The sequence below is a fragment of the Selaginella moellendorffii genome, unplaced genomic scaffold (assembly GCF_000143415.4).
Source record: "Selaginella moellendorffii unplaced genomic scaffold, v1.0 SELMOscaffold_155, whole genome shotgun sequence".
Taxonomy (NCBI): Eukaryota; Viridiplantae; Streptophyta; class Lycopodiopsida; order Selaginellales; family Selaginellaceae; genus Selaginella; species Selaginella moellendorffii.
This window is the reverse complement of record NW_003314416.1, coordinates 37881-61577: the sequence shown is the minus strand read 5'-3', so window position 1 is coordinate 61577 and position 23697 is coordinate 37881. Positions and strand designations below refer to the sequence as shown.

General features: G+C 47.2%; 8 protein-coding genes across 9 annotated transcripts in view; 3 read left to right on the top strand and 5 right to left on the bottom strand.

Annotated features, from left to right (window-relative positions):
* LOC9640989 (tetratricopeptide repeat protein 37) overlaps positions 1–713 on the bottom strand; it is a 3072-nt gene extending 2359 nt beyond the window's left edge. The window contains exons 1-2 of the mRNA XM_024667121.1: positions 482–713; positions 23–431 (exon numbers count right to left, since the gene is read on the bottom strand). Of these exons, the coding sequence (XP_024522889.1) occupies positions 23–431; positions 482–691 (619 nt within the window). The 5' untranslated portion in view covers positions 692–713. The remainder of the gene's footprint in view (positions 1–22; positions 432–481) is intronic.
* Positions 714–2433: 1720 nt separating this feature from the next.
* Positions 2434–4960, top strand: LOC9640988 (uncharacterized lipoprotein syc1174_c). The gene is made up of 10 exons (XM_024667120.1): positions 2434–2538; positions 2583–2723; positions 2775–3020; positions 3099–3275; positions 3334–3474; positions 3527–3709; positions 3777–3848; positions 3904–4294; positions 4361–4405; positions 4463–4960. Exons 1-8 carry the CDS (start codon positions 2434–2436, stop codon positions 4051–4053), a joined length of 1215 nt encoding a protein of 404 aa, XP_024522888.1. The 3' UTR covers positions 4054–4294; positions 4361–4405; positions 4463–4960.
* Positions 4961–5754: 794 nt separating this feature from the next.
* LOC9640971 (male-cone protein 1) lies at positions 5755–6197 on the top strand. The gene is made up of 2 exons (XM_024667118.1): positions 5755–6075; positions 6131–6197. The coding sequence occupies exons 1-2, from the start codon at positions 5793–5795 to the stop codon at positions 6142–6144; spliced, it is 297 nt and encodes a 98-aa protein (XP_024522886.1). The 5' UTR covers positions 5755–5792; the 3' UTR covers positions 6145–6197.
* Positions 6198–8468: 2271 nt separating this feature from the next.
* LOC9640987 (ABC transporter G family member 29) lies at positions 8469–14636 on the bottom strand. Of its 2 annotated transcripts, XM_024667115.1 has the most exons (24): positions 14036–14636; positions 13845–13965; positions 13676–13764; positions 13541–13625; positions 13330–13489; positions 13172–13248; positions 13064–13117; positions 12915–13005; positions 12561–12862; positions 12217–12498; positions 11855–12171; positions 11646–11806; positions 11489–11592; positions 11282–11438; positions 11116–11226; positions 10930–11060; positions 10542–10874; positions 10198–10488; positions 10057–10140; positions 9868–10001; positions 9583–9810; positions 9345–9516; positions 9026–9280; positions 8469–8950 (listed from the first exon to the last, which is right to left on the bottom strand). In XM_024667115.1, exons 1-24 carry the CDS (start codon positions 14410–14412, stop codon positions 8681–8683), a joined length of 4386 nt encoding a protein of 1461 aa, XP_024522883.1. In that variant the 5' UTR covers positions 14413–14636; the 3' UTR covers positions 8469–8680. The 2 variants fall into 2 exon arrangements, with proteins under 2 accessions (XP_024522883.1, XP_024522882.1); XM_024667114.1 differs by having other exon boundaries at positions 11855–12498.
* A 697-nt stretch (positions 14637–15333) lies between these two features.
* LOC9640969 (GDSL esterase/lipase 6) lies at positions 15334–16674 on the top strand. Its single transcript, XM_024667119.1, has 3 exons — positions 15334–15702; positions 15796–15988; positions 16382–16674. The coding sequence occupies exons 1-3, from the start codon at positions 15334–15336 to the stop codon at positions 16672–16674; spliced, it is 855 nt and encodes a 284-aa protein (XP_024522887.1).
* A 110-nt stretch (positions 16675–16784) lies between these two features.
* Positions 16785–19136, bottom strand: LOC9640968. The gene is made up of 11 exons (XM_024667112.1): positions 18780–19136; positions 18436–18707; positions 18302–18379; positions 18151–18253; positions 18005–18093; positions 17836–17947; positions 17723–17776; positions 17620–17668; positions 17466–17563; positions 17285–17400; positions 16785–17221 (listed from the first exon to the last, which is right to left on the bottom strand). The coding sequence occupies exons 1-11, from the start codon at positions 19128–19130 to the stop codon at positions 16864–16866; spliced, it is 1680 nt and encodes a 559-aa protein (XP_024522880.1). The 5' UTR covers positions 19131–19136; the 3' UTR covers positions 16785–16863.
* An 84-nt stretch (positions 19137–19220) lies between these two features.
* On the bottom strand, positions 19221–20108 carry LOC112343509 (COMM domain-containing protein 2-like). The gene is made up of 3 exons (XM_024667113.1): positions 19993–20108; positions 19589–19944; positions 19221–19528 (listed from the first exon to the last, which is right to left on the bottom strand). The coding sequence occupies exons 1-3, from the start codon at positions 20024–20026 to the stop codon at positions 19295–19297; spliced, it is 624 nt and encodes a 207-aa protein (XP_024522881.1). The 5' UTR covers positions 20027–20108; the 3' UTR covers positions 19221–19294.
* LOC9640986 (nuclear cap-binding protein subunit 1) lies at positions 20051–23691 on the bottom strand. Its single transcript, XM_024667111.1, has 19 exons — positions 23667–23691; positions 23563–23622; positions 23451–23507; positions 23325–23396; positions 23209–23271; positions 22966–23142; positions 22775–22906; positions 22656–22722; positions 22397–22602; positions 22276–22346; positions 22138–22222; positions 22020–22088; positions 21830–21948; positions 21638–21776; positions 21078–21581; positions 20719–21018; positions 20484–20659; positions 20330–20432; positions 20051–20279 (listed from the first exon to the last, which is right to left on the bottom strand). Exons 2-19 carry the CDS (start codon positions 23608–23610, stop codon positions 20166–20168), a joined length of 2502 nt encoding a protein of 833 aa, XP_024522879.1. The 5' UTR covers positions 23611–23622; positions 23667–23691; the 3' UTR covers positions 20051–20165.
* Between the last annotated feature and the right edge of the window lie 6 nt (positions 23692–23697).

Sequence of the window (23697 nt, the reverse complement as noted above, 5' to 3'; positions counted from 1 at the left end):
GAAGATTTCCACTGTGCGGTACCTCGACGAGCTTTGCAAGCAAGAAGTGCCAACAAAAGTTCCCGGTAGATCTCAACGTAAGGTAGCATGGAGACAAGCTCTTCAAGGTGTGACACCATGGCTTGTGTTTCTTCCTCTCCAGTTGCTTCGCATTCTTTCGCTCCTTTGCCGGCTGCTATGTGCGCGTCCACAATTCCAGAGAGGGCCTCAACCCGTTGCTCTCGACTTACTTCCATGTCGAGAACTTGGCCCCAAGCAGCTTTCGCTTGATCGTGCTTGTGTCCAGCTGAGAATGTCCGTGCAAGCTTCCGCATCAAATCCGCCGCAAGCGCACTCTCGTTCCGCGCCATGGCCACATCCAGAGCTGCTTGGATCGATTCGGCAAGCAAGTCTGGTGAGCTTCCCATCGATTCCCGCAGCTCGACCATAGCCTGCTTAATCCCTAGTGGAACTCTGGACGAATCTAGCAAGCAATGCTTACCTGGTACGCCGGCAATGCGGATGGATCGAGAGAGATGGCCTTCTTGAGCGACATTTCGGCCTGATCCAGATGCTGCGAGCTGCGGACGAGCGCCAGGCCCAGGACCACGAATCCATCGTAGTTGCGGCGATCGTGCTTGAGTAGCTGCTTGCAGAGCTTGACAGCGTCGGGGAATCGACCATCACCCAGCGCCTGCCGGGCTTCCTCCATGCCCAAGCCCTAAATATTTGCAATGGATAATTGATTATGATAAGAGCATTTTTGAAGATTGTATCTCCTCGAAGAAGAAAAGGTGCCGTGAAGCGAGAGTCATCTCCCACGCACCCGCATCGACATCCAGTCGAGCAAATACCACACACTGTCTCCCACGCACAATCTCGCACTGAACGAAAGGGTGGAAGCGGTCCACAAGTCGGTTGCGGAATCGTAGAACCATGCTTGAAGCGGCCAGAGACCAGTAACTGAGATTACTTTGTCATACTGGAACTTGGGTGTAGCGGATTGCCAACCAGGTAGTATGACCTGCAGGGGCTGTAGGAAAAGCAGACCAAGATTGGTCCATGGTGAGGGAGGAGCAGCACAGCACTAGAGGTTGTGATGTAGGAAGACCAGCGAGAACTTGGTGCTTCTAGCTGAAGATTTGTGCGTGATTGCCAATCTGGCCATTTGGAGCCAGCGTCTCTTATGAAAACCATGGAGACAAACTGCAAGAGTGGTGGTGACATGGTTGTAGTGCTTTGCCAGTAAGTAATAAGCTTTTAAATTTTATATTTTTATGTAGAACAAAAATAAATGAATATATAAAGGATAATAATTTTATATTAGAACATAAATAAGAGGCTAAAATGATTGTAAATGTAATTTAAGAATCAAATATTTAATATTTATTTTTCATAATAACTCCACTCATAAAACATAACATATGCATATTTATATTCCTGCTTGAATTCAAAATTTTGGGGTATTATAACCTAAAAGTTGAAAACTCTGCAAGTTCATTTGAGTAGGGTTTTGCAAGAATTACTTTTCTCAACTACGATGTCAATAATGAAATCCAAGAAAATAAAGATTAACTCTAAGCTTCAACCTACTTCTTTTAATATGGTTAAGATTGTTTAACTCAAAAGACTTACCATAAACAAATATAGAAATATAAATTATGTTTAATTGATTGTGTCATAGAAAAATTTTATTATTGCATTGCAAAAAGAAGTATTTAGTATGGGAAAACCAAATCTTTTTTAAAATATTTTTCTTCTCAAATAGGTTTTATTTACAAATTGAAAATTAAATTGAAAATGATATTGAGAATGATATTTTGCTGAGCAAAACCAAAGTGGTAATCAAGAGCAAAATGCCAACATTGATAATGTCAGTGAAGTAAAATGTACAAAAGTTTCAAATTCAGATGGTTTAGCTTTTTCTTTTTCTTTTTTAGATTGGCTCTAATATAAAAATTATACTTTTATTTTTTCTTAACGTCATTAGGGTATGAACTAAATGTCATACAGTTATATAAGCAATTACTCATGAGCTATTATAGAGTTTATTTTATATATTTATATATATATATATATATTAAATAATAAGGCTGCAGAAACAATTTCCATTTGCAATGATCACAAACAACTTAAGCTGCATAAACCAGAACCTTTTGAAATAGACATGGGTGACAACAAACCATGCTACTGAACAGACCTACATATTTTGGATCATTCTAATTCTAATAGCAAATTCAAGGTGGTGTTGCCCCCACCCATGTTTTGCATCAACATTCGTGACCAGCTCTCCAACATCCCAGTCTGAAATTGGAGCTGTTGTAAACACTGTGTCACATTTTCTTCCTTGAAGCCCATGTAAAAGTCCCCCAGAACTTGCTCTCTAGAACTGGCGAAATGGCGCGAAAGATATAAACTAGCCCCTATGTGAAATTTTAGGGCTTATCCAATCCAATGCTGCTGTGTGGATTGCTCCCGGCTCCTCGAGGATTCTGGGCGCCGGGGCTAGCATCGCGGAGGCAGAAGCGCACGGCTGCAGCAACGGCATTCTTTGCTCCGGTATGTCATCGATCGATTTCATCCATTAACATTTTGATTGCCAGGCTTTTGCGTCGCGGCCATACACGGCTGTGCTGATCGTCCCGACTGGAACTGGGGCCTGCATTGGCGGATACGCAGGCGATGCTCTCCCCGTCGCCAGAGCTCTGGCTTCCATCGTCGATTGTCTCATCACACATCCAAATGTAAGTGTCTAGAAAATTTCTAAGCTAGAGAGCTTAGCTTTTTTGGCTTAGGTGCTGAATGGAGCTATGCTTTACTGGCCGATGAGCAACGCCTTGTACGTCGAAGGCTACGCTCTCGATCGGTTTGCCGCTGGTGCCTGGGGCCTCAGCCCCGTCCACCGGAACAAAGTCGGTCTCGTCCTCGACGCCGGGATTGAGCAGGATTTGCGACTGAGACATCTACAAGTGGCTGATGCTGCTGCTGCAACTCTTGGAACTTCGATTTTCGAGCACGTCGTCACTGACGCATCACTCCAGGTACTGCTTATAGCTCTTAGCATTTTTCTTCCTTTCTTGCTTTCGAGGCCAAAGACGACTCGAAAATATATATGCCAGGTTGAGAAGTGGATCGATGACAAAACCGGTGCTTCTACTGGTCGCATTGCCCGCTCTGATTCTTTGCTACGAGCTGTGGAGAAACTTGTCAGAGATGCTGCGATCGATGCTGTAGCCGTGGTAGCACGCTTTCCAGACGACGATGTGGAGGTGTTGAAAGACTATAGGCAAGGTCAGGTATACCATTCTTCAGTTTCAAAGACCTCGTGACGAAACTAAACTATCCTCGAAACAGGGTGTCGATGCTCTGGCTGGAGTCGAGGCTGTGATTAGTAAAATGGTGGTGAGTGAGTTTCACATCCCTTGCGCGCACGCACCAGCATTGGCTCCTTTGCCATTCGATTCGTCTGTTTCTCCTAGATCTGCCGCGGAAGAGGTAAGGACGCTGTTCTTCTCTTCTCTTAAAGCTCAATGTATGTTGCTTCCAGATTGGATACACCTTTCTTCCTAGCGTTCTCGCGGGATTAAGCAAGGCTCCTCAATATGTTAGCAGGGACAGCGATCACAGACCTCACCGGATATGGGCCGAGGACGTCGATGCAGTGCTAGTGCCGGTGAACGCCTGTGGAGGCGACGGAGTTCGTGCATTCAGTAAAAAGGCTCGACAAAAGGTACGTCATTTATAAACAGTTCCTTACTAGTGCGCGCCAATCCTGATTCTCGTTTCTCGTGCCACAGCCTCTGATTATTGCTGTGGAGGAGAACGTGACCGTCTTGAATGACACTCCGGAGAAGCTACAAATCGAAGCAGTAAGAGCTTTTCTTTCTTTGCAAATCGTCCTCTTGAAGTCATACTTTTGTTCAGGTGAGAGCAGCCAACTATTGGGAGGCTTTAGGTGTTGTTGCGGCCCACAAAGCGGGAGTGAATCCCATGGCACTCAGAAGAGATGGAGTTCTCCACAACAGGGAAGTCAAGCTTCGACAGGTAGAGAGACTTTGCTCTTCCAGGCAATGAGATGATTCTTTTGCAGAAAACAAGGGCACTAAACTAGACTTTACGAAGCGATTCTTAACGGTTTGTGCTTCCTTTCTTGTAACTGACACTCAAAATTATCGTTTGCTCCTGTCACTACTTCAAGACTAGAGATAAAGAACTATACACCCAACTTTTGTGTACGAACTTTTGTGTACGAAGGATTTCTTTGATCTGGCAGAGATGGTGATGAGCGCATTTGCAGGACAGGGTGTTGGTTTTGGTAAGTCCATGAATCTCAATTTCCATCATTCCGCAATGGCTAACTCCGCAATGGAACTTCAAGCAGGTATTGGAATTGGGTGTGGTTTTGGGATTGGATGGGGATTCGGAGGTATACGTATTCCTCTACATCTTCTCTGTTTTCTTAGATTTTCAAGCTCAATTGCAGGAGTGTCGATACCAACAATGGGACTCGGCATAGGTGAGTGAGATCTCTCACGTTTTCTAATACTTTGCTTTGAAGGTGGTGGATGTGGGGTGGGGATTGGGCTTGGCTGGGGATTTGGAGCAGCGGCACTTGGATCCCAATACTTTAACGCCAAGAACGAGTTCGATCCAGCCACCACATATCCACAAGATAAGTCTGACAAGCACAAACAAAATCCTTTGACCCAGTCAAAGAGTCAATGAGAGCGCGAGAAAGTCAACCCTCTATAAATTGGATAGATTTAAAAGCTGCCATGGTAGAATTGCGGCTGACTTGCTTCCACGAAGAGAGAAATCTCTGTCTCTACACAGGCCGCAAGGGTCTCGTGGTCGCGGCATTCACTCACCGACACCCAACCAAACCAATCGGTGGATAAAACGCGGTTGACCCCCATGTCAACGCGCGTCAACGCGACGATCATTTCCCTGGGCTCTATAAAACATTGCTCGATCCTCCAAATCCAAGCATTCCTTCCAGGCCCCCTTTTCCCTAGATCTTTCTTGCGCATTGCATCACAGCGTTTGTTTGTCAGGAGAGGAAGTCTCCGTCTCCAAGGAGGAAACTACAAAATGGCTCTTTCCAAGGCCTTGCAGCAGCTCCTGGCCGTGCTGCTACTTCTCAATCTCGCCTTCTTGCTCGTGTCCAGCGCCAGAGATCTCGCCGAGAACCCCCAGAAGGACGAGGAGCTCAAGAACAACGACGCCGCTACAAAGTCACTCCACCACGATGACGACGATGGTTATGGACGAGGAGGCTATGGCGGGTATGGGCCGGGATATGGCGGGTACGGGCGTGGTGGTGGCTATGGGCCGGGCTATGGTGGTGGTGGCTATGGACCGGGCTATGGTGGCTATGGGCCGGGATACGGTGGTGGGTACGGACCGGGCTATGGCGGATACTATGGACCCGGCTATGGTGGCTACGGACCTGGGTACGGATATGGGCGTGGAGGATACGGACGCGGTGGAGGGTGGCACCATGGACACGAGGTGGATCAGCCATGAATGATCAAAGGATTATACTACTTTGTGTGCTTTGTAATATTCCTTCCCGCGCAAATATTTGAATTTGAAAACGTTGGTTTGAAAATTCCCGCTCAAAGTACTTTGGGATGTTTCCATGAATTTGATCGAACGAGTTTTAAGACCAAGGACCAAGACCAGGACCAAAGACGTGATCGAGACGGCAAGAGTCCGTGTGATGGATGCTTTAAATGTGAGCTCTCTTCTTCGTGAGATCCAGTGGAAGCAAGGCTTAGAAAGAGGGCATTCTGGAATTGTGAGAAATTAAGATGGCTTTTCCACGCACCTCCTTCGTCTTGCTAGTGATGCTTTGGGCGATTGCTGTTCGCGGACAAGATTGCAATGGTTTGGTGACGACGGTGATATCGCAATGCTCGGGTTCTTACGGGAATGGAAGCCCTCCCAGCGCTGGCTGCTGCAGAGCCGCTAGAGCGGTGTCGAACGGGTGTTTGTGTCCCAAAGTCACGCCCCAGATCGCCGCTGCGGTCAACAAGCAACGTATCCAGGCCATGGCATCGGCTTGCAATAGGCCCTTGCCAAGAACTTGTGGAGGTATGAAACAAGCATCTTTTCGGGCTGATCTAAGATTAATCTGTGCATTTTGCAGCTCTACAATTCTAAAGTCGAAAATAATTTGATGTCTATGATTTTATAAATGATGAAGTTATTGAATATATCGTCCGAGTAGCTCATAGTGGATGAACCCGCCGTGAAAGGATCCGTGGCGCAAGTCTGACTCCAGATCAGAAGGTTGCGTGTTCGAATAAGTTTTAGATTCGATTAAAGTCATAACATGGCATTGCCGCGGAAGCTTCGTCCCACCACGGACGAGCTCTGCGTAGATCTCCATTTGCTTCGTCTTCTCCTCTTCCTGCTTCATCTTCTCTTGTCACCTTTAGCTGCCCTTCCAGCCTTCCACTCGCGATCCTTCCTGTTGCCGCGCTTCTCGCACCTCCCGCCTCTTCTCGGCCGCGGACGGCTGGCATCTCTGAACTAGTCTCTACAGTCTTGGAGTGATCCAGCACCACCCTTGCATTTGTAGACAGATGCGCTGGCGTCAAGGAGTGTTCCAGGTCCCAGTATCGCGTCGTAAACCCTAAACCTCCATGACGGACTTAAAACATTTTCATTGTCATTAAAAAATTACATGATGTAAACTCAACGCTAATGCACTAAAGTTATTACAATGTCTCTCTTCCAAGAAAACTAGTTGTAGTACAAACCTTTCATATCAAAAGAGCAACGTAGTAGTAGCAAGTGCAGCTGGCAAAAATCCACCAAAGAAACTCTCACCAAACTTCCGGGCGTCGGACCTTTCCGCCAGCGGACCTTCTGCGGCGACTGGGGCCTCGGCACTTGTCCCATTTTCGGCTGCCGGAGACGAGCTCGAGGAGCTCGACGAGGAGGAATTTGATGAGCTCTGCACGGGAGGAGGAGACGTAGCCGAGGGTGGTGGAGAAGGAGAAGCCGCGGGTGGCGGTGGAGAAGGAGAAGACGAAGGCGAAGGTGGCGGAGCCGGCTTTGGAGCCGGAGCTGGCGCTTGAACAGCCTTTGGTGGCGGAACGGTGGCCGGAGGAGCAGGCGACGGTGCAATGCTGGCGGGCGGCGTGGAGTGGAGTGGGAAGATCTCGGGTGGAAGAAGCACCGCGTCCAGAGCATACATCCCGACTGGATCGTCCTCCAAGAGAGTGGCAATCACGTTTGCGGTGGACACCCCGGTCGCAATCGCCAGTCCCCCGGAAGGCCCCTCGCCGCTGGCATTCACCTCAAAGTTCCTGTTAGACGTGGCCAGCGTCGTGAGCGGAGCCTTCAGCGTCCGGAGCGATCCAAACGTGAAGAATGACGGCAGGAGATGGTAGCGGACGAGCAACTGGCGCTGCGACTGCGTGAGCGCTGCCAGAGATCCACTGGGGAGGTTCTGGAACGCGCTGTCGGTGGGAGCAAACACCGTCACCCCGCTGGTGAAGGGCTGGTGCTCGATGTCCTCGGCCGCCGCCAGTGTCCCGGTGTCCTGCATCAACTTCTGGAACGTCTTGTAGATGTTACCTTTGAAGAGCGCGTTGGAGATGCTGGGGAAGTGGTCGGGCCTGTTCATCTGCGCCAGCCGGACGGGCATGAGAGGCTTGCTGATCATCATGAAGCTCATGTTGTAAGGATAGCGCACGAAGTTATTGAGAACGGTGGCGACGGGACCTGAGGCGTGGGGTGGCGGAAGCCCGAACTGGATGTCGTTCCCGAAGGTCATGTTGACGAAGCCATCGATCCCTTCGGCGCGTCCGGTGGTCTGGTAGAGCGTGGTGATGAGCAGCCCGGACTGGTTGGTCATCTGCATGATCTCTTGGGTGTCGAGGTACTGGAGCAGGACGTGGTAGCGGCAGAAGTCGGCCACGGCCCAGACGTGCATCCCCTCGAGGTTGGCCCCTACGTAGCTGTCGAGGATGGAGTTGTCCGGGACGAGGATGGTGAGCGAGGAGCGGCTGTTGATCTCTGCGGTGACGTTGGTCATGGAGAGGAGGCGGCTGAATGTGGAGAAGTTCGTGTTCACGGGCGCCGAGTTCTCCAGCACCACCGTCACGTTTTGAGCTCCGCAAAGGCTCGCCCATGGAAGGATGATGATCGCCATCGCTGCGAGAGAGCAGACCAGGGCGAGGCTGGCCTGCCGGTGCTGCTGCTCCACACTCATAGCGATCACAAGTTCTTTCTCAAGATTGTCTGATCCTAGCTTGCCTGCTCCATAAGATCCACACAAGATCGATCACTGGAAAAGATTTACTACAAAGAAAGAATGGAAAGAATCGAAAGAAAATGCGAGCGCTGGATTGATACCAATCCTCTATGAAAGAAAGAACACACACCTTGCTTTGGTTTCTCCTTCCTGGCCGACGAGGCTCTTTCTTTGCTGGCTTAAACCTCTGTTAAGACCCTAGAGCGTCTCGTTGGGTTAATAACGGGTAGCAGCCACGTCAGCAGCGTGACGTGGGAATTAAAGGCGGCGCTCAAACGGAATAACAACATGTGGGTTAAAAACAAAGCAACGGCTCCGGATCGAATGGCCAGCACGTGGACGGCCGGATTGGATTGGACTGAATCTTCTGGATGGATAAGAACATTCGTTGGAATATCCTGTTCTTCATCTATTCGTTGTTCTTCCAATGTTTTAGCGGCGCTGGAAGTTGAGGACGCGGATGCAAAACGCGAACATAAATGCGAAGAAGGCTGCGAATCCAAACAACACGGCCGCCACCACGCCAAGGAACTGTTGATCGTAGTCGAAGTAGTCTTTAAGGAAGAGCTTGATGGGCTTGCTGGGCTGGCCGGGGATTTGGAGCTCCGAATTCACGTCCCCATACTGGGACGTAATGAGGCCATAGACGGTGTAAGCAACGGGGCAAATCCACACATACCACTGCCACCACTTTGGAATTTTCTGCAACGGGATGAATTCCCCGGTGTTAGTCCAATAGTCTATCACTTCTATAAAAGACAAAGACCATATACTCACGGGTTTTGGTATGAGAAAGCCCGAGAAGAGGTTGAAGAGCGAGTAGAATGCCGACGCGAGGATGCCCGCGATCTGGTAGTTTGGTGTGATCGCCACGGCCATCATCCCGTAGTATGTGAAGTAGAGGAAGGTGAAGAACATGACGTAGAGGTACCAGAAGAACTTCGAGGCTTTCCACTCGAACTGGATCATGGCGTAAGTGATGCCACCGTACATGAGCGTCTGGAAGAGAACGTATGGTATCTCGACGATGACCTGCAAAGTTTGCGGCAATCTTGCATTAGCTATAGCTGTTTGCGTAGATATAGATCGAGAATACCTGTGCTAAAGCGTAGGGAAGAGCCGAATACATTCCTGCCGCTCGCTCCCTGTAAAAGACGGTCCTTTCCGTGGCGACGACGGGCTGAACTGTGGCACTGTTATTTACACCAAGAAATATGACAGCCCCGTACATCGCACCCATCACGTTAAGCAAGTCGGACTGATTCTCCCTGTCGAGCACAGAAAAAAACACACGCTTAAAGTTTCGGCAGAGAGAAGGTTTGACAGACTTTTACCTCTTAAGTCCAAACTTCCAGAAAATGGTTCCGAAGAGAAGGGCGGAGAAGAGAGTAAAACATAGCCTGACGCAGTTATAGTCGGGGCTTCTCCAGTATGTCAAGTTCTGCTTCCACAGGCATGAGCGGAATTGCGTAAGGAATGGTTGGGAGTATTTTGTTGGAAAGTATAAATCACTGGCTCCTGGAGCAGGGGAGGAGAGCTCCTTCACCAGTGCTATGTTACGCCTGCAAAGTTTATATCAAAATATTTTAAGCTACATTGAGAAAAACATAACGACTTACTGAAACAGCGGAGAGTTGAGATAGAGCTGAGCAAAGTCGGTGTTGAGGCTATGCTCTGTTGAAGGTGACGTTACTTCGAGCATCCAGGCAGCAGGATTAGTTCCATCTCGGTATCTAGTGACTCCAGGAACGGCCTGTGCAAGGGTTCGCCGTCGTCAGTTCAGTTAATTCCCTGTATAGACTTACAACCTCGAAGTACTCGATAAGCTTGTGAGAACGTTTTCCTAAAGGTCCTGCGTATGTCACCTGGCCACCGCGCTTAAGGAGAAGCAACTGCAAAAGAGACAAATAATTCATTCTTTCGCAATCAGCTTAAAGGTCAGCAAGTACCTCATCAAACGCTTCAAAAATATCGATGCTAGGCTGATGTATTGTACACACAACAGTCCGTCCAGTATCAACAGTATTCCGAACGGTTCGCATGACGATTGCAGCAGCTCTGGCGTCCAGGCCAGAGGTCGGTTCGTCCATAAAGATGATAGAAGGATTGGCAACAAGCTCGACAGCGATCGTCAGTCGCTTTCTCTGCTCTGTAGAGAGACCACTGACTCCTGGAATACCAACAAGTGCGTCCTTGACAATGTCCAGTTCAACGAGTTCCATGACCTCGTGAACAAAGAGCTGCCACAAAAAACGCAGATGTCTGATCTGAGTTACATTTCGAAACTACGTACCTCCTGAGTGTTGCGATCGACTTCATTTGGGAGCCGAAGTCTGGCCGAAAACAACAGCGATTCGTAAATAGTAACTTGAGGGGAATGGATGTCCGACTGCTCGCAGTATCCTGAGATTCTTGCAAACGTTTCTTGTTTCTTTGGAAAGCCAGATATCCAAATATCCCCTTCGATGTAGCCACTGGTTTTCCTTCCAGCAAGCACGTCCATCAATGTAGTCTTTCCAGCTCCACTCACACCCATCAATGCTGTTAAAACTCCGGGTCTAAATGCTCCAGTAATATCATGCAGAAGCTCCAGCCGGCTCTCTGTCAACCCTTGACTTTTCATCTCCTGCACATAGAGCTGTTAGCGACATTCTACAGTTGAGTAGCGACATAGATATTACGGCGGGCATGTCCACGTAGTACTTAATATCCTTGAATGCTATTGCCAGAGGCTGAAATGGCAGTATCATTCCTCGTCTATCGGACAGCTGACGGGACGAAGTTGATGCTGAAGCCTGCATCTCCACTTCACCTGAGAATAGCAATGCAAACATTAACGTGAAGCACGTCAGGTATAAGCGCCAAACCAGTTCTGTTGCTGTGTTTATGCTCGGATGGCATGGATTCACGTCTAGATGACAATATTCTCTTCTGATCAGAAACAGGTTGCTCAGATAGAGCTCTCTTCGCACTTAAAGCTGCAAAGACAAAGGGTACAGCTGCTATACGTGGGAACGAATAATGGAAGCTTACGATTTAAATGAGCGAGCGCCAGTGTAAAAAGAACATTGAACAAAAATACGAAGCCTATAAGGCCACCAACCCCGATCCAATACCAGTTCGCCTCTGTAAAGAGGCCGCGATCTTGCAAAATAGCCTTTCCGAGGGTCATATTGCGGCCGGGAACTTGCTGCAAAATAAACATCTTAGAACGATGCAAAATGAAACAAGAGAATCAACCTTGTCCCATTCAGGTGCAAGCATCTCGTTGACGCTTATAGCATTTTCAGCGTAAGTCAGGGGCGAAATCCAATATCCCCATATCCACCACTTTGGAATTTCAGCTGCAGAAAAGATTGGTTTGACGAACAAATAACATCATGGTTTAGTGCCAAACCTCTAGGAATGATAAAGCCTCCCAGCATGAAAACGATAAGGAGTGCAACGGAACCTCCCGTATTTGCCACCACCATAGTTCGACATACTCCGGCAATAAAACGAAACATAGCGGAAGACATTTGGTGCAAAACGAAGAGAAGCAAATACTGCCGGAAAAACCTACACAGAGCAAATAACTAAGAGGTTTAAGCCGGAATACTCTCGTACCTTCCAGCAGCAGGTGCAAAGCCGATAACATAGTACGTCATGGCAATAAAAATTGTCACTTCGACAATAGACATTGGTATCCTGGACACGATCATTGGTAGAGCAAAAGCCCAAGAGGGATAGAATAGCAGATCCCGTTGCTTGTAGAATATAGGCAGCCGCGTCAAAGTCATCGGTAATTCGCCAAACCCATTGAACATGATCATGATCAGAGTAAAAAACAGAGCTCCCAGAAAATAGAAACCATCTTGCTCGTTATCGCGGTGCATTTCAGTGCGAAGGAAAACCGTCATACCAATGAAAGCCACGATACATATCTGCGAAAACACGTCACATAACGATTCCGTAATATATAAGCATACCTGAACTCCCTTGAATATGAAGATGAAAGAATTTCGTTTGACCAGCAACCATTCCCTCGCGAAGCAAACTTTGAAGAGATCCCATCCGCCAATAGCATACTTGCTAAACTCTAGTGCTGCTTTATGACTTCTTTCTTTGTCAAACGGGCATGAAAATTCTTCGGCCAGCAGTTCACCAGCACGAGATTGCTTAAAGAGCTGCACGAAGTCATTCACCGAAACATATTCGTATGGTTTAGTTTCGTCCCACCAATATTGAGCTTGATCTTTCTGAGAAGTAAGCTGGAAGTGAACGATGTCATCAGCGACACAACCATTGACAAAACAAAAGGGGACAGAGATACCTCTTGCAGAAAATCGGCTACACCCTTTCTTTCAGGACACTTGAATCCACAGGCCTCAAAAAACTCAAGAACAAGTTCCCGAGGCCCTTGATAAACAATTTGACCCTCTGACAACAAAATAATGTCGTCGAAAAGCTCAAATGTCTCAGGTGCAGGCTGAAGTAGAGACATTAGCACGGTGCTCTCCAGAAGATGGACAAACTGCTGGAGACATTTCACAATTTGGAATGTCGTTGAGCTATCCAGCCCAGTGGAAATCTCATCCATAAAGAGAGTCCGAGTGGGTCCAACAATCATCTCCCCTGAAGCAGTTTGAAACAGGAAGTGAAGACCACAGCTTACAAGTTTTCTTACCGGTTGTAACTCGTTTCTTTTGGCCGCCAGATATGCCTCTGAGCATGTCATCTCCAACTAACGTGTCTGCGCAAAGATCCAATCCAAGAATCTGTAGCATGGAATATTTAAACGGAAAACACGACGAAATAAACAAATAGATCACTCACTTTCATCGAATACTCAGTCACAAGGCTACTATGTAGGCCTTCCACTGCAGTTGCCTATTGGAAGACAACGAGTTGGTAAAACTCAGCTTAAAAACTGTGAAGACTTACTTTCATAAAGAAGTCGATGTCGGCCTCAGGAAAAATGCCGGCTTGTTTTTCTCTCCTAGCCAGCTCTGCCAACATTTCTGTAGAAATCCCCTAGAGGTGAATAAGGTTAACATGCCTGACTGAAGAAGACTGACGGACCAGGGTAGCTCATTACTCACCATATCTTGCTCCTACACCTTGACATTGCGATGAGAATTCTAGAGTTTCTCTGACGGTCAGTTCTCCTAGATGAAAGTCGTGCTGACTGATATAGGCTGAGGTCTTCTGAGGCACAAACTCTTCAAGAGAATGACCGTTGTATGAAATCTGGCCCTCGACCTGGATTACATGCGATGTCATTTAAATGGTGATCTTATGACTTCAGCTTACCTTCAGGGCGGGATCGAGCTTTCCCGCAAGAGCAAGTAGCAAACTGGTCTTTCCAGAACCAGGTGGACCGAGCAGCAGAGTCATCCTGTATGACAAGACAATAAGAAACAAAACGACCACCAGTTCTAAACATACCTCCCAGGTTTGATAATACCACTGACGTTGCGAAGCATAGTCATGGACGTCTTCTTCATTGGCAACAATTTAGATACGTCTAATATCCCCTGTATCACCGAAAGAGAAAGGAAAACAATGTCACGTCCAAGGAAGTACACAAAAAGAAAAAAAAAACAAAAAGAAGAACCTCGATGGTATTTCGGGTAGCGTTCCACAGAGTTGGCAAAGCTCTCGTTCCGAGATAGCAGTCCGCTTGTACAGTGACATCTTGAAAACGCACCTCGATAGTAGGCAATTGTATAGAAACTCTATAGAAGCAAACAAAAAAAAACAAAAGAAGGATCAGTCAAAGAAATAAACTCCAAAGAACACACATACCTGTCAATGCGCTTTCGAAGCTTGCGCAAGAATTTCTCGTTATCCTCCTCGGTGACTTGGATGAGCTTGTTTATGAATTCCTGGCGCTCCACTGGACCAATGTTCTCGATGCTCACCACTTGGCGATTTAACCTGTTGCCTTCGACATAATTGGTGAGAATGGTAGTGCCCAGGCGATCATAGGTAGGAAGCCTCTCGATTGCCGCCCATTTGAGCGCCTCCTCGTCGTCCTCGGCATGCTGCTGGTACACGGATTGCCCAAACACACTATCCGAGCTCAATCTCCAGTTCCTCACGCTCCCACTCCGCGTACTCCTCGAGCGCTGGAGCTCGTTCGCCCAGGCGCCCAGAGATTCCAGCGACACCGACTGCGCCATCCAAATCTGGCGAAATCTTAGCTCCGCTGGCCGAGATTACGAGCTATCCTAGGCATCTGCGGCAATGCAGCCAGGGATTTCCACCCACCGTGGCGACAGCTGCAAGAACAAGAAAGCTCCAACCACGAACCGATTGAATGCCGGATTTAAAGCTGGAATCCGCCGAGAAGATCGTGCTTCCGGTGGCGCCATCGCCATCGCTGCGCATTCCCCTCCATAAAGCTCTCTTTGTGTGACCATGCGATGCGGGGCATATGCTTCGTAAATATACCACCGCGCGGTGGAATGCCCATACAGTACCACGGTCCCTTTTTCTAAATCTAGTAATTTCTCATTTACCCGTTACTTTGAACGGCGGGAGAAATGAATGATGCGAGTGTACTAAGTTTACTTTTACTTTACCTGGCCCCCTTGCATGATGTTACTTTTGCCAGCGATGGACATTGATCTGTAACGTCCGGCAGGGATCCTGCCACGGTAGGGGCAATAGATCGGGACCGTCCAACCAAAGCCTTACGAAACGAATGTGACGGCCCTCCACACAGAAAGAGAATGCGTGGCTCTGGTTGGAACAAACTCCCGCGCAAAATACTTGTGAGGGATCGCGAGCAAAACTTTCGTGACAAAACCGACCGATCTCACTCGAGAAACAGAAATTCTCTTGGTCTTGAACGATCTAGAAGAACTCCATTGACTCCATATGGTGCCTGGAAATGATTCCAATTGGATAATTTGCCATGCTTTAGTGTTCTCCATGCATGACCCTTCTAATAGCGCTAAGAACGTAAGAAGACATTTAACTGGTAATTATTCCAAACAAACCAATTTGACCTTACATGGCCATTCCATACCTGGCTATTCCATACTATATAAACGCGAGAAATACAAACCAAACCATAGAAGTAACATAGAAGTTGAGAGATGGAAGCGCTCAGGGTTCTAACCATTGTTTTCCTTGCATGCATCTCAACATCTCAAGCTGTGACTCCTCCTAGCACGAATCCACAAGTACAAGGCCTGTTTGTTTTCGGGGACTCAGCGTTAGATGGAGGAGAGAACACGTACATCCCAGGCTCCAAGATTGTCAGTGCAGTTCCGCCGTATGGAAAGACGTACTTCAGCAAGCCAACAGGGCGTTGGACAGATGGTAGAACGATTGCAGATTTCCTGGCTCAAGCACTGGGGCTTCCGTTGTTGCCACCTTTTCTTGAGCCCGGCGCCAACTTTCTCAGTGGGGTGAACTTCGCATCTGCCGGTGCAGGCTTGCTAGATGAGACGAATGTGCATCACGTACGTATAATCTCATAATTTTCCTCTTCTATGGCTGATTTGGATTTTGGGTTTTTTAATTTTATTTATTTTTTTCTTTTCTGGTTATATCAGGGAGTTATTTCGATGAACCAGCAGCTACGCCAGTTTCGCAACGTCACAAATGAGTATAGAAAGGAGAAGGGTGTGGAGTTTACAAACCAGCTCTTGAAGAATTCCGTCGCTTTGTTTAGCATGGGAGCTAATGATATTGCTAATGCTCTTCCAAGCCCATATCTCTTCCAGCAGATGATACAGGCATACTCGAGTGCTATCCAGGTACAAAAGTCTTCGAAGTGTTTCTCTAACTTCAAATATTTATTTTGATTAATAGGAAATTTACAGTTATGGTATTAAACATATCATAATTCTCCTAGTACCACCAATTGGATGTACTCCTAACTTGAGGGCACTATCAGCACAAAGCAGGAACACCAATTTAACCCCAGAGGGTTGCACAGGAATCATTAACATTCTTGTGGATGCATACAACACACAACTCCAGAATCTCGCTGTAAAACTTCACCATGACTTTCGTGAGCTGAACATTGCAACATTGAATCCATCTCCAGTTATCATGAACGTGTTAAAGAACCCTCAAAAATATGGTAAGCTGAACAAATAACTTTCCATTCATATTAATTTGTGTATATCAATCCAGGTTTCAAAGAGGTAGAGAAGGCATGCTGTGGTGGTGGACCGTTTAATGCAGCAGAGTTTTGTGGGGATGCTGACAAGCATGATTGGAAGCCAGACCACAAAACTAAATATGCCAAATTTGTGTGTGACAATCCCAAGGATTATTTATATTTCGACAGCAATCATTTCACTGAGGCTGGTTACTGGTTTGTCATGAAGAATTTCTGGCATGGATCATACAACATCGCAAGGCCCAGTAGCCTCGACTTTTTCTTCGCTGGATTTAATGTTCCAAACCCACCTCCAAGGCCTTGAAATTTACAATCTTTAACAATTAATTAAATTTCCTCTTTTTTCTTTTTCTTCTAAATTCTATGTCTAATAGCATCACAAAATACATGTCAATACAGATCTTTGAACGAGGCTTTGAACGAGCTTTGAGAACCTTAGTCTCTTTTGATATCTTTATGAAAACAAACCATGGATATATAGTCAATGTCAATACTAGAGGAACTTCCGTTCGCCAGCACCGGAAGAACCAAACCTTGAGCTTAGTCCCTGTGCCATCGACTTGGCGTCGAGTTTCACGGACTTCCTCCCTGCTGCCAGATCGTTCTCTCGGTCCCATGGCTTCCACGGATGCTTTCCAACCCAATCTTCAACCGGTTGGCTCTTCTTGTTCCCGGCGTTTTTCTTCTCGGACGCTTCTCGTTTATGCTTCTCGACTAGAGACTCGGCCCGCTTCTTCTCGTTGTACTTGTCCACCACTTTGGCAATCTCGGATGATCTCTGAGATTCGGCGGCAGTAGCGGCGTCCGTGGCAGCCGCTGGTAAAGCAGCCTGATTGTAAGCTTCCAGGTACCTGTTTAGAAAAAAGATAAGATCATTAGATGTAAGTCATGCGGGTTAAACAGCGTCCACTCACTGCATCTTTGCTTTCTGTGCCTTCTCAAGAGGAGTGTCTGTCCATACGCTCGTATCTCCTCGCCCAGTCTTCTCAGTCTTGCTAAAGAATGTTGAATGCATGCTCGGAGGTCCAGCCTGTAGACATAGACATCATATTTTATGTGCTACTGGACGCACCGCAGTCCATTGAATGAAGTTACCTGTCTTTCTGGTGGAAGAACAGTCATCCATTCGTCCCGACTTGGAGCTTTTGGCGCTGTTCCAAGAAGCTCATCATCTCCAGCCAACGCTATTTCGCCTGTAATGGACTCGAAGTTCTAAGCTCACAAAGAGAAAACAAAAGTGGAATAGTACCTCGCATGCGCCTCCACTGAGCAGCCTCCCGAAGGGACCGCAACTCAACCTGCAAAATCAAGACCGTCGGTGCATGTCACATAGCCTCAAAATGCCATAGTACCTCCTCTTCCTCCTTTCTTTTCCTTTCGGATATAGTGTGGTCAATTGCCGCTCTCTGTGGAATGGTATTAAGCATTTTAGTCACGACAGGAGGCTTTCGAATGTTTTTCATACCTTTACAGGATCTTGAAGCTCTTGGAATGCTTTATTTATGGTTGTAAATGCATCTTGTGCGTGAGGATGAGCGCATTTATCCGGGTGAACGAGGAGCGACAACTTCCAGTACCTGAGAAAAGATACACAAATCACGACTTGAGTGAAGGAAGAAAAAAGAAAAGCGAACCTTTTCTTGATCACTTCTGCAGTTGCATCTGGCTTGACGCTCAAGATGTGATACGCATCTCTCATATCCGGATCCAGTATTCTAGTGACCTGAAAAACCAAGCAAAAAGTTCCTCAAGATATAACCAACATGGAGAAGAAACATACCTCTTCAAATCGCTCAGCTTCATTTACAGATTCTGCCTCGGCAACAATTGCGGGCGGAGGAGGACCAACAAAAGGATCTTGGTCCAGTTCTTCTTCCGCTTTTCTGAAATACAAACTTATACTATATCGAAATAGCTTTTCAGAAAGTCACCTCAAAGCATCCTCTGCCTCTGTTACTCTTGCTGCTGCCGCCAACATATCTGGAGTCGGCATAGTCGGACCTATCACCCTGCAAGAGATAGAAAGATAAAAAAAACGAGCGTTTTGCAAACTAAACACGACTACCTGGGAGCCGGAGGACGTTCCGCGGGTCCAATCCCATGAGACTCTTTTCTTTCGATCGCTTCCTCTTCTTCTTTTGGAGCAGCATCAGGCACGCCTTTCAAAACTTCTGCCAACGTCGAGAGCGTGGGATTCGACCCTTCAGGCAGTAAGTAAACTCGATCTACCTTCGAAAGTTTCAGCGCTTGGAACAGCTTGAAAAGAAGCTCTCTAAGTTTCTCGTCCGGGATGCCACTAACATCGACTCCTTGGCCACTATCAACCATATGGAGAAGCTGAGCCAAAAGAAAGAAGAGGCGAAATTAGGATTGATCGAAGCTTTGCTAGATAGGAGAAGAATGCTGTACCTGCTTGAGCTCGCCGGAGAGTGCTGGAAACTCGAGGAGAATTTCGTTTGCCACAATCTCAGGCGCCACCAGTTCTTCATCACCGCCATTTACTTCCAGACTCCTGCTCTTGCTCTCTAAATTATCCTTCCTCTTCCTCTCCTTCCTCTTCTTCTCCTTCTTCCTCTCCTTGCGCTTCCTTCTCCTTCTCTCGTCCTCACTGCTGCTGCTATAGCCACTGCTGCTGGCATCCTCGTCGCTGGATGGATCGCAATGTCTACCTCGCTTCCGGTGTTTGGATTTGCTACGCCGCGCCTCCTCCTCATCGTCCGAATGCCGCAGCTTGCTCCGCTTCTTCTTCTCCCGCGCCATACCCGACCTATACTTACAAACCCTAAATGCAATAAAAAAACACTTTCATGGCCTTTAAGTTCCTCCAGCTTGACAGTCAATGATAGTCAATGGAGTCAACGATTTCGTTTTTCCAAGTGAATCCCACTAAACAAGCAAACTTGGGGAAGAGCTTTGAAACTAGACTACTCTTTGATTTGGCTAAGAATCCGCCGGGTTTGCGACGACTTGCTCTCGCTCAGTGCTTGCTCGAGCTGCGCACAAATCTCTCGCAGCGTCTTGTAGTCGGCTTGCAAGTAGTGAACTTTTCTCGCGGGCGGTGATGGATGATCCACTCCTCGCAAAAAGCTGGGACTAGAGGTTGTGAGCTTGAGCAGGAACGATGGTCGGGCTGGGCTGTGTGATCTCCGGCTCGCAACCTGAAAAACTTTGTTCTTCAGCTTCTTCTTCCAAGACAGACAGAAAACAAATAATCGTACCTCCACATCGAGCCTCCACTCGAGAGACTTGTATATCGGAGCTGTGACGAGCGGGAAAGAAACCACCGATCGAATCGATGGGAGCTGCTCGCTGTAGAAGCTGGCTATTGTCTCGCTTACTTGATCCTGGTAACCCAATCTAGCGAGGAAATCCACCATGCGATCCGCGGGAACGTTGAGCTTGGCAGCACGGGCAAGAGCTCGAGACAATAGCGAGACAGTGTGGCGGACGTCTTCCTCGTTGGTGTTGAGGCGTCTGGCAGCCGCGGCAAACCCTTTGGAGCTCGGAGCCAAATTCTCCCCTTTTCCTCCGGCAACGATACTCTTCACAGCCACCCTCGCGAAATCCAGCGCCACTGCAGTAAAAATGTGAAATAGCGCGAGCGATAGGAACAAACACATACCTTGGGGATCCGAAGAACACGCTGTCATCGCCATAGCTCGCTTATGTAGTAAGCAAAATTTAACCTTTAACCGGGTTTTACCATTTTTTAGAGGGAAAATACAGGATCAACGTGATCCTTGGCTGCCGCGGTCTATAGCTCTTACGTAAGTGTGAGTTTGAAATACTTGCCTCTTAGTTCTTGTCCAAGCTTGGGCGCTTAATGGCAGAGTAGACAACTTTGATGACTTCCTGGTTTGCATTTTCCGTGAACACTTCTTGATCGAGTTTCTCGATCATCTGCCAGACCTGTCGAGTGAACCGTTTAGAAAGGCAAAGACCAAGTTCTAGTAGCCTACCTCTGCGGCGTACTGGCGACAAAATGCCTCAAGGTGTCCCATCGTGCATCTTTGCCAGTGCTTGAGCTCCTCGTTCGGATGATCTTCCCCCTTGCTTGCCACACTGGTAGATTGATTCTAGCGTTAAGGAAGAATTCAAACCGATTTTTTGTACCTTTCATTCTGGTTTTCGTTGTTCTCGTTGTTATTGCCTTCTGTTGCAGCTGCAGAAGGATCAGCGTCGACATCCATAGCTTCCGGCTCCGCAGTATCAGCACCATCAGCATCACTTTTCGAATGCTTGGAAGATATAGTTGAGACAAGGTTCTGGAACACCAAACACACAAGCGTCTGCATTTAAACTCGGTATGTTAGCGAACGTTTTTAAAAAGGAAAACTAAAGGTCATACGTCTTGCTCCCTAAGAGCTCCCGAGAGTAAAGCCTCCTTCGTTTCAAGTAGATCCTGAGCAGCAGTTTGTCGACCTCTTGCTTTTATAACCGTCGTTTTGACCCACTCCATCTTAGACGTAGCTTGTTTCCGTGCATCGTCAGTCTCGGCCGAATCAATGAGCTCTTGAACGTTCGATCGGTTTCTTTCGGCTTTGCTAACTGCTCCATCAGCTTCGTCTAGTGCTCTTTTGGCGTTTACCACATCCCTTTGAAGGTCTGCGGTGCGATTGCCTGCCTTATTGATTGCATTTCCCAGAAGCTGAAACACAGGAAAAACTGTTAATCATAGTCCAATGTCCTTCGTCAAAAAACGCCTACCTCCCAGACCCGGCCAGAAGTGTGAAAAGTTTGAACGTTTTCGTCCTTAAAGGACCACCTGATAACTGCCAGATTGGATACCAACCTGTAGCCCATCATGCGGTCCACCACAATCGCGATCATTTGAGATGAATTCTGCCAGAACCTGGCAACCTCGTCGATCACATGTACTTGTAACGTCTCATCTGGTGCAAGCGTAGCAATGAGTTGACCATATCTCTCGAGCACAGTGACCATGTGTGTGAAACTTTTTGACCCCAAGTTGAGAAGTGTTTGAAGCAGGATCTCGATTGCAACTTTTTGACCAGCAGCAGGAACAATCTTGCTTTCAAACCACGACTCTATGTCTTTCATTCCCTTCTTTGTTTTGATCTGTGCCAGTAACTCAGAAGCAAACCCCGTCTCTGTCTCCAAACCTTCTACTTGGTTGTCCCGACTAAATCTGAACTCTGGAGTGTTTTTTGGAGGAAGTAAGTCACAAAGCTTTGGAGAATCGTCCAAACTCTGCCATCCAGATTTGACAGGTGAGAAAAGCTCCAAAGCATCGTCAAATTCCTTGCCTGTTTCACTCTTTCCCAATATGACAAGCGAACTTCCTTCTCCAACGTCTCCTGAACAAAGACTCGTTGAGGTGACCATGCCGGTTGCTCAGCAACGTGAGCAAAATCGCTCCATGGCCAGATAAATTGAAAATTAGACCTGCGAGCAGCCTGTTAAAACCATGGAAGCAAAATCAAAATATAGGACTGTACATGTGATGAGAAAGCCATGTGCTGAGACGAGATCTGCATTCAACATCTAGCTCACTAATTCTGCTGAACAGATTTCGTACGACCGCAGCAAGCAAGCCCGGAAAAGAACCAGGTAAAGCCTGCAAGATAGAAAAAAAAAAAAGTAAGAAAAGAAAGCTTGATAACAGGGGGGGATTGGAACAAAGCTAACCTTGCAGAGATCAATAATGACTATAGTGTAATAAATCAGCTTAAAAGGAGGCTTGGGAAGTAAAAGCATCTGGCGGAGAAACAAATATCAGATTTGTAGACGCGAATAAACTTCTTACCTGTCCGAAAACAACTTCAGCCATAAGGTAGTCGTAACGAAATGGCACGGGCAGCCCTACCATGAAAGCTGCGCATTCTTTGCGACTAAACAAGACGATCCGGTAATTACAGAGATTCGAATGGTAGCTTCCACGTACCTCCCATTCAAGTACAACATTATATCCAGCAAATACTCTTCCACAATGAAGCAATCGATAGGGGCCATATCCTAGAAAAACAACAATCAGTACGAGGAAAGAGAAGAGTTATTTCAAGTACCTTCTCTGAATTTTCTGGAGGAAAAACCCGCAAACGACCGGTTCTTTGAGGGTATTTGGTTTCCGCTTCATGAGTTTGCCTCCCAAAAGCCAAATCCTTTGGACCAGTATATGGTTTTGGTATAGCTGGGCAAGCTAGAGCCTTCAGCTGGTGAAGGGTCTGAGACGTTACTAGTCGAGATTCGAAAGAAGCATATGGCCTCGGAACTGGCAAAAGCATAAACGATTAAGAAGGTCCAATTATTTTTTAAGGAACAGACCACTGTCAGCTTTCCATCCAGCTTGTTGCAATTGTTGTGTCCTGGACCAAAACTCCTGTACGTAGTCCTGTATGAAAACAGCTTTAGTGCGCGCAGACGAAAGACTTTTCGAACAGTACTTGACCCGTGATTGGAGAAGTTCCACTAGAATCCACGTAGAAAGGAGTGAGTAAGGAATCCGGTCTCTGCATTCTAAGGCTAAAATATGCCTCTACAGCAGCCATAACCCGCTCAAGCTCCTCCGGAGCTCGCTACAACAGAGAAAAACCATCTTCTTAACCATGATGCCGGTATGAGGACACAACATTACCTCTTGCAGCTCGAATCCACACCAAGGAAGCGATGACAGGATACACGAAACGTAGAAGTCAGCTCGCGGCTGCCAGGCCGGGTTTCCAACTTCTTCATCAACAGTAGTTGCGGCTGAAGACAGGAGCGTTTCAAACACTTCAACGAGGGAGGTGGACGAGATGACGTTATTGCACATCTAAAAGAGAAAAAAAAAACCATAACGTCTGAGAAACTAGCGAAGAAAAACATATATCGACCTTACCAACACCGCCAGGAACCGTAAAAGTATTCTCAATCTGTTACAATCCTCGGTATTGAGTGCATCCTGACAGGAACGAGCTGAGAATTCCTCAAGAAAATGAAGAAGCAAGAATTTACCTGGAGCCGACTGTGAACTCTCTCAACGATTCGAGAAACAAAATTTGCCTCCTCTATGTTCGTGAGACCAACCTTCACGAAAGAAAACAGATGAGCTCTCCACTAGATTCTCGGTTTTAAGCTTACCACAGCGCCATAAAAGGGCAGCTTGTGTGGAAGCTCCTCGGCACACTGGATCAAAACCTGCAACACAAGGCTCAGGCCAAAATGACCGGCGCATCACTCTCCGCAGACTTACATCGAGAATCTCGTCCTCGTACTGCCTCAAATCCCTCGCGATGACCATGGAGCACGTCTCCTGCGACCCCGGATCAACGAATGCCTAGCGATGAAGAAACTTACAATGTGCTCGTCAGCTTCCGCCTGCCCATAC